This window comes from Crinia signifera, chromosome 3 (assembly GCF_055691185.1).
Source record: "Crinia signifera chromosome 3, ASM5569118v1, whole genome shotgun sequence".
Classification (NCBI taxonomy): domain Eukaryota; kingdom Metazoa; phylum Chordata; class Amphibia; order Anura; family Myobatrachidae; genus Crinia; species Crinia signifera.
Window position 1 is genome coordinate 25,111,375 of NC_139219.1, and position 13,378 is coordinate 25,124,752.

Below are 13,378 nucleotides of genomic sequence, written 5' to 3' on the forward strand. Positions count from 1 at the left end.
CGGGGCTGGCTCTACCATAAGGCAGCTGCCTAGGGCACCGGGATCTGGGGGACTCCTGTGGAAAGTGGCTATGGTACTTGTGTAGTTTCACGGCGCCAGCATGGCGTGCTACTTCCGGGTTCTACGCTCGCCACAAACTATGTTAAAAAAAGTAACTTAACTCCATGCCAACATGGATAGTTCATACCCCCACTATCCATGTTGGCATGGAGTTGATTTTAAATAGCGTGGCGAGCGTAGCGAGCCACCGAGCCCGCAGCGTGGGCGAGCGAAGCGTGGGCGAGCGAAGCGAGCCCCGCAAGGGGACTCAGAGGCACGGCGCCATGCTGGCGCCGTGAAACTACACAAGTACCGTGGCTATTGGTGGCAGTGTTTGGGGGGAGAGGGGGGCAATAGATTGAAGTTCTACCTATGGTGCTGAGTAGCCTTACACCAGCTCTGAGTACACATACAATGTGTTGGCGTTTGCGGAGGTGTCGCTCACAAAGCCCCTGTCAGCCGCTGCTTGATTGGCATGCTGCAGTGTTTGGGGGGAGAGGGGGGCAATAGATTGAAGTTCTACCTATGGTGCTGAGGAGCCTTACACCAGCTCTGAGTACACATACGATGTGTTGGCGTTTGCGGAAGTGTCGCTCACAAAGCCCCTGTCAGCCGCTGCTTGATTGGCATGCTGCAGTGTTTGGGGGTGTAGAGTGGGGGCGGCACCCAGTACTGTAATTTAAATAAGGGTGTGCCTGACTAGTTTTGACCAGAGTCTGCATTGCTGAATGCGCACTTCCTGGACCCGTGTGTCTGCGTCCTATGGCCACCCGGAGCACGTTCCGATGGTGCGATGTGCATGTGACTATACTATGACTGCCTGTATACTGTACACGGAACATACACCGGGCCTAATAATCTGATGTTCATTTCAGGAGCGGTATTCTCTGAGGAATCACATCCAACATCTTAAACAAGCGCTGGACGTGTTATACACTGAGGTACGACTCTCCGATGCATTTACTGCCGATTTCGAGGGCTGAACATCGTACTGAGACTGGTGGCATCTTACATGTGGGCTGATAGCCATATATCATCTTACTTAGAGCCTGATTCAGACCTGTTCGCTACATCAAAATCCATCGATGGTCGCTCACCATCAAATGATTTCTCCACTGTCAGCCTGGACTGACTTTTCCAGCGCCCGCCACAGCCGAATTGGAGGCATGCAGTGACGTGGCATTCCGTGAAACTCACCGAACCCGTTCGCTCCCAGGGTTTGCACACGCGCAAACCCCGACCGTCGAGGACGGGGCAGAATTCGGCGCGCTATAAGCGGGCCTGAATCGGCCCCTTAATTTTAAAAGGTCCACTCTGGGAGTTCCTGGAGGGGATGTCCAGGCGGGTGGTGCCACGGTGTGGTATCAAGGATTGTGAAATAACAATGATGGTAAATCACAGAACCCTATAGGGGTGCATAAGAATAGAATGCATCTTTAAACCCTTCCCTGATGCCCGGGGCAGCGTGATCTGACCATCCGTGTGCTGCGCAGGGTCCCTGCAGTGGATGTGAGGTCAGTGGCGGGGTCCCTGGAGCGGATGGGAACTACTAGTTCCCATCCGCCCCAGGGACCCCGCGGCGGACTTCACATCCACCTAAGGGACCTGCTGCGGCAGATGGAAACTTCCCATCCACCACAGGGACCCCGCAGCGGACTTCACATCCACCGCAGGGACCTGCTGCCTGGCACACCTCGGCCGCAGCAGTGGGTGGCGGGTGTGGAGGCCCTGAAATGTGTTGGGGCCCCAGGGCGACCGTCCCTGTTGCCCCGTGGGTAATCCGCCCCTGTGCCCAACCCAGACCCAAATCCATTTCCCAATGCTCAGGTAAAATATGTCCTCTGTTTGAATCATTGTTACAACATACTGCAGCTTACGTGGGCGGAGCTAGGAGAACTTGTAGCCAATTAGCAAAGTTAAAAGCAGCACAGAGTATTTAATATTGCTTAAAGTGGTAGTTTTTAGACCAATCCGTAGCCAATACAAGCATGTTAATTGTGAAGAGCACCTGACACCACCTTGTGTGTACTATACCTCCGCCGGTATCCCAGTAGCCTGAATGCATCCTTACTGGGCAGGTTTTTTTGGGGGTCACACTGAGGGAGACTTGCAGAGCCACACTGCAAAGTCTGGGCTCACTCCTTCAGCGACTGGGGGAACCTGACCGGGAGACAACAGCGCTCGTAGACATTACGGACAGGTTATTAGGGTTCCGGAGAACCCCCACATTTCTCTCTTTCTACACATGAGACTAAAGACAGGGCCACTTAACCAGCAGCAGAGAGTCATTATATCAATCCCCTTTGTAACTGGTTGTGGGGTCACCCACCTCTGTATGTACCAAAGCTGAAATGTCCCGTCTGTTATATTGTGGTCTCATCATAGATCCCTCGAGTTTTCGTGAACCTTGTGGAGATAATGGAGGTGGAAGGACTGCGCAGAGTCACCTCGGATAACATTGGCTGCAGACTTTTAAAGCCGTAAGTGTTGGCATTGCAGTCTGGTTTGGGGCGCTGTTATGTGTAAAGGTGCCCATACACTAAGGCGACTTCTCCGAGCTAAGCAGTAACCCACGAGATCCCCCTTGAACCGCTTGGGAACCGCCAGAGCATCAGGACTGCATATGATTCACAGTATGCAGTCCGTTTGTATCAGATACAATCCCAGACAAGCCGGCTGAAAGGCTTGGGGATGCGATATATCGATCGAGTGATCTTCAGGCTCCGATGCGATGCTCACAGGACCACGCATCGCATCGGACCTAATGTCAACCACATGCGGTTTGGTCACTTTTCTCACCGAAATCGGTTCTCAAACTTGGGCCTCAGGATTTCCACATTTTCCAGGTCACCACTCATTACTGACTGACACATTTTAAAATATCCACAGGTGGAGCTAATTATTTCACTTGTGATTCTGGGAGGAGACCTGGAAAACATGCACTGTGTGGGGTCCTGGGTACCGACTTTGAGAACATGTGGCCTACTGTATGGGAACCTTGAGATTTGTGGTATCCCATCTGGCAGAACTGGGGCCAAAAACTTTTACTTTGCTACTGTTAGTTTCCTGCAACTTTATTTAATGTCCTTAAGGCCCTTATCCTGGTTCACTCTTAGAGGCAAATTCCTTCTCAGAAGGACAAAACCATGTGCACTGCAGGGGGCAGATGTTACTTGTGCAGAGAGAATTAGATTTGGGTGGGGTTTTACTTCAAAGTGAGATCTACATACCTCCCAACTTGTAGTTTCACCGAGGAGGGACAGTTGCGCGCGCCCGAAATTAGGGGGCGCGGCTTGCCGCAGGAGGGGGCATGGCCTATAATCGCGTCGTACCGTGAGGCTACGCCCCTATTTTACGCTGTGGGGGCATGGCCCTGAGGCTCTGCGAACCTCTAGCCCAGCCCCTCTGGATGCGGGGGATAGACGCTATGCGCACAGCGTCTATTTTCCACTCACGGCTCACCAGCAACTAACGGGGGGACTCCCAACTGCCCCCCGTCCCCCCCCCCCCGTCCCTCCCTGGTGGTGGGAGGGACGCGGGAACGTCCCCGTAATCTGGGACATTCCCACGATTATCGGAACGGTTGGGAGGTATGGTCTACATTGCAGTGTAACAATAAAGCAGTCAGTATTTTCCCTGCAATGAAACAAAATAACTCACCCAAATCTAACTCTATCTGCACATGTTACATCCGCCCCACCTGCAGTGCACATGGTTTTGTCCATTTGAGAATGAATTTGCCTCTAAGAGTGAACCAGAATAAGGGCCTAAGTGAGAAGTTTGGGCCTGTTCAGCTTAAGTTGGTCTCTTCTGGGTCATCAACATAATACAGCTATAGAGAGGGTGCTGTATTGTGTAGTAGTCTAATGTTATAGACTCTCCCAGGTCACCAGTGTGTTCTAGAAGCAGAGTTCTCATGCTAAAACTCATTTTGCTTTCTGTATGATAAGACCCGTTTACAAATACAGCACTTCTTATGTCTTCTGCACCCTAAGGAGTCTCCCTACTGATAATGTGTAATTTGTCTGCCCCTCTTGTAGCATCTTCTGCCCCTGCTTTGTAAACCCGCGGGATGGTTCTCCTGAACTGAATGAAGTAAAGAAATTCAACAGAGATTTGCAGGTGAGGGGAGGGGAGGGGGGGGGGGGGGTATGGAATGGATATCTAGCAAAAACAAAGCACACCATAATATCAGTACAGCAATATAAAAGTGTTGGCCATTTCTATAAACTGATTGGTCAGATATATGGATGTGTTACTGAGTATTCCACTGTCAGAGAGGTTTGGAGACACTGCTGCTAAGCCTCCTCAATACTAACGCGTTTCACCTGGACCATCAATAATTTACAATCAAACAATGAGATCACCGGCATCTAGTGACCTGTGTGATGTGACGTCAGGCCGGTGATCTGCTGCCGGGGATCTGCTACTGTCTGTTACATGTCAGACTATTATCTCACCTTCTCTTGTTGTCCAATCAGATACAAGTTGCTGCATTGGCTGATAAATACCAAGGCCGGGAAGATTTTGCCGCCGTGGCGCAGCCATTCTTCCAAAATACTGTGGTGCCCGTGGACAAGGTAAGTCATGCACCACTTACCATGTGCCATGATGGGTTCCTGGTCTACATGACATAATCCTGTCTGGCAGCAGGGCCAGAACCCACTGCTTTCATTCTGTATATTCAGTGTTATTATGTATTGTTCATATTACAACCATGGGCTGATTCATAGAAGGTTCATAGTATTTATGTGACACTGATGAAGGGAGTATTGCAGGGCAGTGGGGATATGGGGAGGTACAGAGAACATTGCCAGGGCAGGGGATGGGGGGTTAGAGGATGCATATTTAGCCCTGATCTTTCCTATATGGGAGTCTGACTCACCGTACTTCGTCCTGAGCTGATAAATACTGTGCGGTCCGTCCGCTGTTGGCTGGGACAGACTGGGCAGTGGGTTTTCTCTTCTTTCATGGTGAACTTCATTATGGGGATGAATCGAAGGTTATCTCTGTGTAAGGAAAGAACATTCGTATAATCTGCACTAATGCTCTGACTGTCACCCATACTAAGGCAGGACTACAAGCTGGGGATGTTATTCAAGGGAAAGGCCATGTGCAGAGGTCTGATGTCACATAACGGGCACTTGGAGAGATATGATGGACATAAGGGGCAAGTGGAGGGGTCTGATGGCACATAAGGGGCATATGAAAGATTCTGATAGCACATATGGGGCATATGGTGGAGTCTGGCACATAAGGGCATCTGGAGGGCACTGATGGCATATAATGGGCACATGGAGGAGTATGATGGGTTTATAAGGAGGATATTGAGGAGTCTGATGGCACATTAGGACCTTGTGGAGGGGTCTGATGGCATATAAGGGGAATGTGGAGAGGTATAGCAACATATAAGGGGCATATGGATGGGTCTAATGGCATATAATGGGAACTTGGAGAGGTATGATGCCACTTAAAGAGCATGTGGAGAAGTTTGAAGGTCAAAAGGGACACGTGGAGGGCATTAATGACACTTTGGAGGGCCCTGATGGCACGTAAGGCTCATCTGTAGGGGACATATAGCATATAGGGGCATGTGGAGGGGTCTTATGGCACATAATGGGCATCTGTTGGGAACGTATGGTATATATAAGCATATGGAGGGGTCTGATGGCACATGAGGAGGTCTTAGGGGCATTTAAGGGACATGTTTAGAATTAAATTTTGATGGAGCCCAGAAGACTAATGAAGAAGATGGGTAAATATACTTTTAACTCTGGATTATCCCAGGGAACTGTGGCCCTTATTCAGATCTGATCGCAGTACAAATTTATTCTCAAAATGGGCAAAACCATGTGCACTGCTGGTAGATAAAAAGGTATGTCTACAGTAGACAGAGGAGGAACACAAAAGGGTTTTGGGGCACACTTTCGTTTTGATGATGAAAGAATGAAAAAAATGTGTGTACAATAAAACTGCAATATTAATAATACATTAATAACTAGAGACAGGATTATATGCAACAAAAAAAGCTTGAAATATGCATGCAAATATGCATGAAAAATACTTAAAATATGCATGGAAAGTGTTAAAATATGCTACATTAAATAATAAAAAAAGTAATTTTTAACATATTTATTTAAAAATCAGCATACAATTAGTTGCAAATAAACCTCAAAATAGGCCCATTAGGCCCACAGCATCTGCAGCTGTCTAGTGCAGGACTTTTTTTTTCTTCCTGGCTGCTGCAGCATCCAAAGCTCTTCTTGCATCAACTACACGGACCCTCATCTCCAAGCGCAGATGGATCAAATGTCAGCATAGCGTGTGAGGGCGGCGCAGTGGAAGGCTTCCTCCCTGCGCCACATACTCACTGTGACACGGCATTTCCTCTGCGCCGCGTGATGTCACAACCCTTCCGCCCACCTCCTCTGCTGCAGAAGTCTGCCTCTTGGTGTAAAGTCCCAGGCCAGGGGCAGGCAAAGGTTCAGGAGCTTCGTAATGGCATCTGCTCCGATTGACTTTTATCAACATGGATTGGCAGCCTAGAGCAGTGTCAGACATAGCGTACATCCAAGGTTCCCCACTCTGCGCACATATTGCCCCAGGCTGCACACTCTACCACTACCTGGCCAGCAGCTACAGGGCAAATCAGTGCTGTGACTCGCGGGTGGGAAGAGGGCAGGGCCTAAAATATGCACCATCAATAGATTTTAGATAAAATATGCAATAACCAGTGAGAATGGGCAAAATATGCAAATGCATATGCAAATATGCAAATGCATATAATCCTGTCTCTATTAATAACCAAAAGATGTGTGAATTTCTCACTGATTGAAAGGTGAAAATGATTATCCGGTGGTTTCCAACTCCAGGTTACATAAGAATTGGTGGCAGTCACTCCTATGTAATTGTATTACATTAGTTGATATAGAGATTCAGATATCATGTGCAGGTGGAAATAATGTTGCAAATGTATTACACGCTGACCACAATGTATACAACAATTGTATGAATGCATCTCGTATAAGACCATCGCATTATAAATAGATAGAAAATTAGGGTGGTTGTTCCCGTCCAGACAGTGTACAAGGGGAATGGCAAAAAGGAAGATGAGAAGCGCTCCTCATGGGAAACCTGGGCTGAAATGTAATAGGATGAGAGATTCGGAAAGTGAGAGATTTGGTAAGAAATCTCCAGTTTTTTAAAAGCGGCAATCATTTACACTGCAAAACCAGTTTGATTTTGCAGTGTAAATGATTGCCGCTTTAAATAAACTGGAGATTTCTTACCAAATCTCTCACTTTCCGAATCTCTCATCCTATTACATTTCACACCTGGTGCTTCTGCTGTCTGGGTATGAATACAGCACCGGATATTCCCTGAAGGTACTTATCCGGCCAATCACTGCTTAGCTGCTGAGTTTGGAAGGGATCAGGTGGCACAGTGATGTATGCCAGTATAGCCTAGTCAAGGCCCTGTGACCCTGCAATGCCTTCAGGTAACAGGGCCTTGACTGGGCACATCTGAAGGAAAGCAGAAGTGGCACTTGGCTCCCCGTGCCATTCTGGCGGCTCTCTCATCTGCCAGGTTATACTTCCATACATCACTGTGCCGCCTGATCCCTTCCGAACTCAGCAGTGACTGGCCGGATAAGTACCTTCCGGGGGACCATTAGGGAATATCCGGTGCTGTATTCATACCCAGACAGCAGAAGCACCAGGTGTCCCATGGGGAGCGCTTCTCACCTTCCTTTTTGCCTCTTTCCATCCTAATTTTCTATCTATTTATAATGCGATGGTCTTATACGAGATGCAGTCATACAATTGTTGTATACATTGTGGTCAGCGTGTCAGACATGTGCAACATTATTTCCCCCTGCACATCTCTTATATATTTGGCTACATGTGTCAATCATCCTGAGAGTGTGTGTATAACGCTGGACAGGGTCACACATGAAACTCCACCCCCCCACCCAGCCGGATTCAGTATTAAATCCCGGCGGTCGGGATCCCGTCATTCAGAATCCCGATGCTGGAATCCCGATCGCCGAAATCCCGACAAGGGGGGGACGTGGATCGCCCCCCCCTTGCGGGCTCACTGCGCTCGCCACGCAGCGGGCCCGGTGCCTCGCTACGCTCGGGACACTAATTTATTCTCCCTCCGGGGGTGTCGTGGACACCCCCGGAGGGAGAAAGTGTCGGGATTTCGGCGATCGGGATTCCAGCGTCGGGATTCTGAACGCCGGGATCCCGACCGCCGGGATTGTAACTGCATCCTACCCAGCCTTATACACACACACCACACATAATACACACACACATGTAGCCTAATATATAAGAGATAATACACACATATTGGCCCCTGCCTGCCTGCACTACACCCCCCGCAATACCACACACCTATAATACTCACAGACACATGTAGCTCAGCCAGCGTCGATGGGGGCGGAAGGGAGTGCAGTGAATAAATTAAGTCTGCGCAGCTGCAGATCTGTGGTGCTGACATAGCAGCCTCTGGCAGCCAGGGGGAGCAGCTCTGCCTCCTCTCAGGCTGACCTAGAGTCGCAGACAGAGTCACATGGTCACAGCCTGAGAGGAGAGAAGCATGATGCAGCTGTGACTTGGCAGAGCTGCCACCTCCTTTATAGTAAAGCTCTGGGCTGGCTGTAGCTCCTCTCAGGCATTTCCAATCTGCCGCTGGCCGGGTAAAGCAAGACTGCCCTGTGAGTGTCAGGCGCCACAGCTATGTCACATGTGGGAGGGGGATGCCAGCAAGTCTGGGGAAGGAGGGGGAGAGGAGGAGGTTGTCTATATTAACTTAGGAAGGGTGCACAAGGCAGCAGCAACCCCTTCCCCCCCCCCCGGCCTGCACACCCCACCGTCCTGCACACCCACCCCTGGCACACACACACACCACCCCCCCCCTGCCTGCACACAGCAGCAGCCCGCTTCCCCCCCCCCCCCCAGTCTGCACACCCCCGCCGGCACACAGCAGCAAGGTCACCGGGCAGACACACACAGGTGTACTCATTACTCACTGACACACTTCCCAGGTCACCGGGCAAACACACAGGTGTACTTATTACTCACTGACACACTTCCCAGGTCACTGGGCAAACACACAGGTGTACTCATTACTCACTAACATACTTTCCAGGTCACAGCGCAGACACACAGGTGTACTCATTACTCACTGACACACTTCCCAGATCACCTCGCAGACACACAGGTGTACTCATTACTCACTGACACACTTCCCTCATCACTGCGCAGACACACAGGTGTACTCATTACTCACTGACACTTCCCAGGTCACCACGCAGACACACAAGTGTACTCATTACTCACTGACACACTTCCCACGTCACCACGCAGACACACAAGTGTACTCATTACTCACTGACACTTCCCAGGTCACCGCGCAGACACACAGGTGTACTCATTACTCACTGACACTTCCCAGGTCACCACGCAGACACACAAGTGTACTCATTACTCACTGACACTTCCCAGGTCACCACGCAGACACACAAGTGTACTCATTACTCACTGACACACTTCCCACGTCACCACGCAGACACACAAGTGTACTCATTACTCGCTGTCACTTCCCAGGTCACCACGCAGACACACAGGTGTACTCATTACTCACTGACACACTTCCCAGGTCAACACGCAGACACACCACCAAAATCCTTAACCCAACACACCCCTTCCCGCCAACACCATCCGCCCCACCCAAAATTAAACACATTCATCCACAAATAACAAACATAATTCACATTAAAATATATTTATAATCTTAATGGGGCGTAGCCCCTTACGACGGTGTGAAGAGCGCCGTAGGGCGCGATGAAACACCTAGTGATATCTGAATCTCTATATCAATTAATGTAATACAATTACATAGGACTGCCACCAATTCTTATGTAAACTGGAGTTGGAAACCACCTGATAATCATTTTCACCTTTGAATCACTGAGGAATTCACACATCTTTTCGTTATTAATGTATTATTAATATTGTAGTTTTATTGTACATACATTTGTGTATAATTATTTTCATGAATGAGTGTAATAAAAGTAATATCTTAATTCACACATTTTTTCAGTCTTTCACCTTCAATACAAAAGTGTGCCCCAAAATCCTTTTGTGTTCCTCCTCTGTCTACTGCGGACATACCTTTTTTTGCAGTCTATTTGCTGAACTAATTTGGGAGCACCACCAACCAAGTACCGCCTGTCACAATATGCAGGTATTTCAGTTACCTGCTGGTCAATCCTGCTGGCTTTGTCTCATGCTGCTGACAGCTCTGTATAGTTGAACTGTGCTGTGAGATCTGAGCTCAGCTAATTAGTTACACCTGGGTAACTCTCTCCTGCAGGAGAGTTCAGTGTAAACTGAGCAAGCTCAGCCCATTGATTAGTTCACCTGTGAGTTCCCTGTGCTTCCTATAAAGGGCAGCCTCTGGGAGACAGAAGCTGCCAGAGTATAGGTTCACACCAGCTCCAGCGTCCTTGTGCTTAGTATATTACCAGTTTCCTGATTACCATATTTGACCCCGGCTTGTTCCTGACTATTCTCCTGCCTGATCCTTTGGTACCGTGTCCAGTGACTCTGTGTATGACCCAGCTTGCCGACTATTCTTCAGCCTTATCCCAGTGTACCGCGAACTGTGCTTCCAGTGTATGACCCGGCCTGTCCTTGGATACTCCTTTGCCTTTCCCTTGTGTTCCTACTTGCCCGCACTGATACCAACTCGGCTAGACGACCACGCTTCCATATTCCACAAAGCTACCACCACTCATACAGGGAACCTGACCAGGGGGCCGCGACCGACGTGTCGGGTGCCGCAGAAGCCCATATCCCGCTTGGAGGGGTCACTGGCAGAAAACCCCCGGCACGGTTAGACTCCGCGCCCCTGTGTCAGGTCTAGCCAATCCCCGAGTGGTAGTGCACCCCAAGTTTGTGACACCGCCATAGATTATCTAGTCAATACGGTCTTATGTTGGTCTATTAAAGATTACCCTAATATATTAAAACTCATTACTATATACGCCAGTGACAATCCTGCCCGATATTATATAGCTGCACTGCAGGTGGGGCAGATGTAACATGTGCAGAGAGAGTTTGATTTATGTGAGTTATTTAGTTTCTGTGCAGGGTTAATACTGGCTGCATTATTTTTACACTGCAATTTAGATTTCCATTTGTAACTCTTGTAACTTCAAATGTTACATCTGCCCCACCTGCAGTGCACATGGTTTTACCCATTTTAAAAACAAATTTGTACTGCAATCAGATCTGAATAAGGGTTTATAGTCTCTTATTGAACACTCGGATGCATCTGACAGCACCCACACATTCATTGTACTCCTCCCCTTATTTTCTATAGAGAGTTGGAGACCAGTTTCCCTTAATTGGCAGAGACCTTGTATTACAGGGTAGCTTCCAGGAGTCCACAGTACACTGAGACGTTCGGCTATCTATTCTAAGAGCACAGTTCCTAATGCTTAGTGGTTACATGACTCAAATATTGAACCTAATAAAACTTGGCGTCTTTAGAACCAAGCTGTCCATAAGCCTCCATGTCTTTGGACCAGTGACTCCTGTCCGGTATCAGTCCAGGATTTAAGGATATCTGTGCTTGAGCAAAAGTGTGTACTGACTCAGTCATTTTGATTCAACTGCCTGTACTTAAGCATAGATATCCTTAAATCCTGACCTGCTATTGGGAACTTGAAGACCAGAGTCGGGAACCAACGATGTAAGCTCAATATGAGTGACTATTTCAATCAACATCAGATGGGAAGCAACTGGATGTCCGTGGGAACGTGGCAGGAGGATTGTGAGAGTATGGCAGTGTGCGGGCAGTATCTGGGCATAGTACCCAGCCACTAGTCCGAGGGCTCAGTGGTCGGATCGGCCCTGTTATACAGTGTAAATGACATGAACGTGTATGGTACTTTATGATGTCATACAGGAACACATACTATAAGCTTCTGTAACTCCCTGTATCTGATCTCTGTTCACCAGCTCGGAGAACCGGACGTCAGCTTCTTCTCCGTCGACTGCTTCCACTATAGTGAGAGGGGACACGCGGAGATGGCCATCGCTTTGTGGAACAATATGGTGAGTTTGCCGCTATCCGCAGCCGGCACGGTGTTAGGTATCTGTGGTAGACATGACGGGTGTTCTATGGCTGGTGTAAAACCCCAGAACAATGTGTCAACCTCCTCTGTATAATATGACTTGCCTGTCCTGTGTAAGAGGAGAACCTGCACAAAATGATTCAGTCGCAGAGAAATCCGCCGTGGGGCTGATGCAAAATGGGTACAAGGTACACATGAAAACGCGCAAACTAAAATAGCGTATTTTCACTTCTGAATAGCTGCGATCGGGATGTGTTCCCATCTGTTACTGCTGTGTATGCACCCACATTACATCAAAAATGTGACTGCTGTATGGACACTAATCAGACCCGATTGCTCCTCCTCTCCCCACCACTGTGCACCGCTGCAAACAGGGGGACATCCATTCGGGAACACTCATCATTGAATGGATTATACTTACTCAGTGCTGCAATGACCATGGGGGGAGACCACCTGTCAATCCACTTTAGAATGGCCAGCAATGACATCCCATCACTGGCCTTGTTCATAGGGGGATCCCACGCATGCGCACTGCGTACCGTGCACATGTGCGGCCCTCCAGTAATTGGCAGTGCTGCAAGTATGTCTGAATCGGGCCCTATATGCATCCGATTTACGTCAGGAACACAACTTCTGTATTTGTTCTGTGTCTAAGGATGATTGAATTCCCTAAAATAGCTTAACTATTGAATTCCCTAAAGTTTTGCAGTAATATCCTAAATAATAGGTATAAAAGAATAAAAGCTGCATTACCACTTACAACCACGGGGTGGCAGATCCCTTCTACTAAACATTACGCCATGTATTGTAGAATGCATGTAATAGGAAAGTATTTATATACCGTATCTGCATAGATGCAGCTTCTCCCAAATAGGATGGGATGTTGTTCTATGGGCAGATTTATTAAGCTAGGTGAAGTGATATATCGGCTTGTGATAACTCAGCAGCCAATCAGCTTTAATGTTACAGGTTGGGTTTGAAAAATGACAGTTGATTGGCTGCTGCATTATCATTTTCCACTTTATCACTTCACCAGGCTTAATACATCTACCCCCATAATGCCTTCATGTTTTATGAGCTGCGCATGCACAGGACCTGATCTGCGCGTGTCCAACGTGGGTCCTGCGTCGTCGCAGGGATGCGGTCATTTGGTCTACAGCATGATGGTCGACAGTCATTAGGTCGACA

At 48.5% G+C, this 13,378-nt stretch overlaps 1 protein-coding gene across 1 annotated transcript in view; it reads left to right on the forward strand.

The window, feature by feature from the left end:
• Positions 1–12,854, forward strand: part of LOC146062844 (phospholipase B1, membrane-associated-like) — a 109,525-nt gene extending 96,671 nt beyond the window's left edge. The window contains exons 51-56 of the mRNA XM_083174850.1: positions 915–980; positions 2,425–2,519; positions 4,080–4,161; positions 4,521–4,619; positions 12,075–12,170; positions 12,846–12,854. Coding sequence (XP_083030976.1) covers positions 915–980; positions 2,425–2,519; positions 4,080–4,161; positions 4,521–4,619; positions 12,075–12,170; positions 12,846–12,854 — 447 coding nt within the window. The remainder of the gene's footprint in view (positions 1–914; positions 981–2,424; positions 2,520–4,079; positions 4,162–4,520; positions 4,620–12,074; positions 12,171–12,845) is intronic.
• Positions 12,855–13,378: the final 524 nt, after the last annotated feature.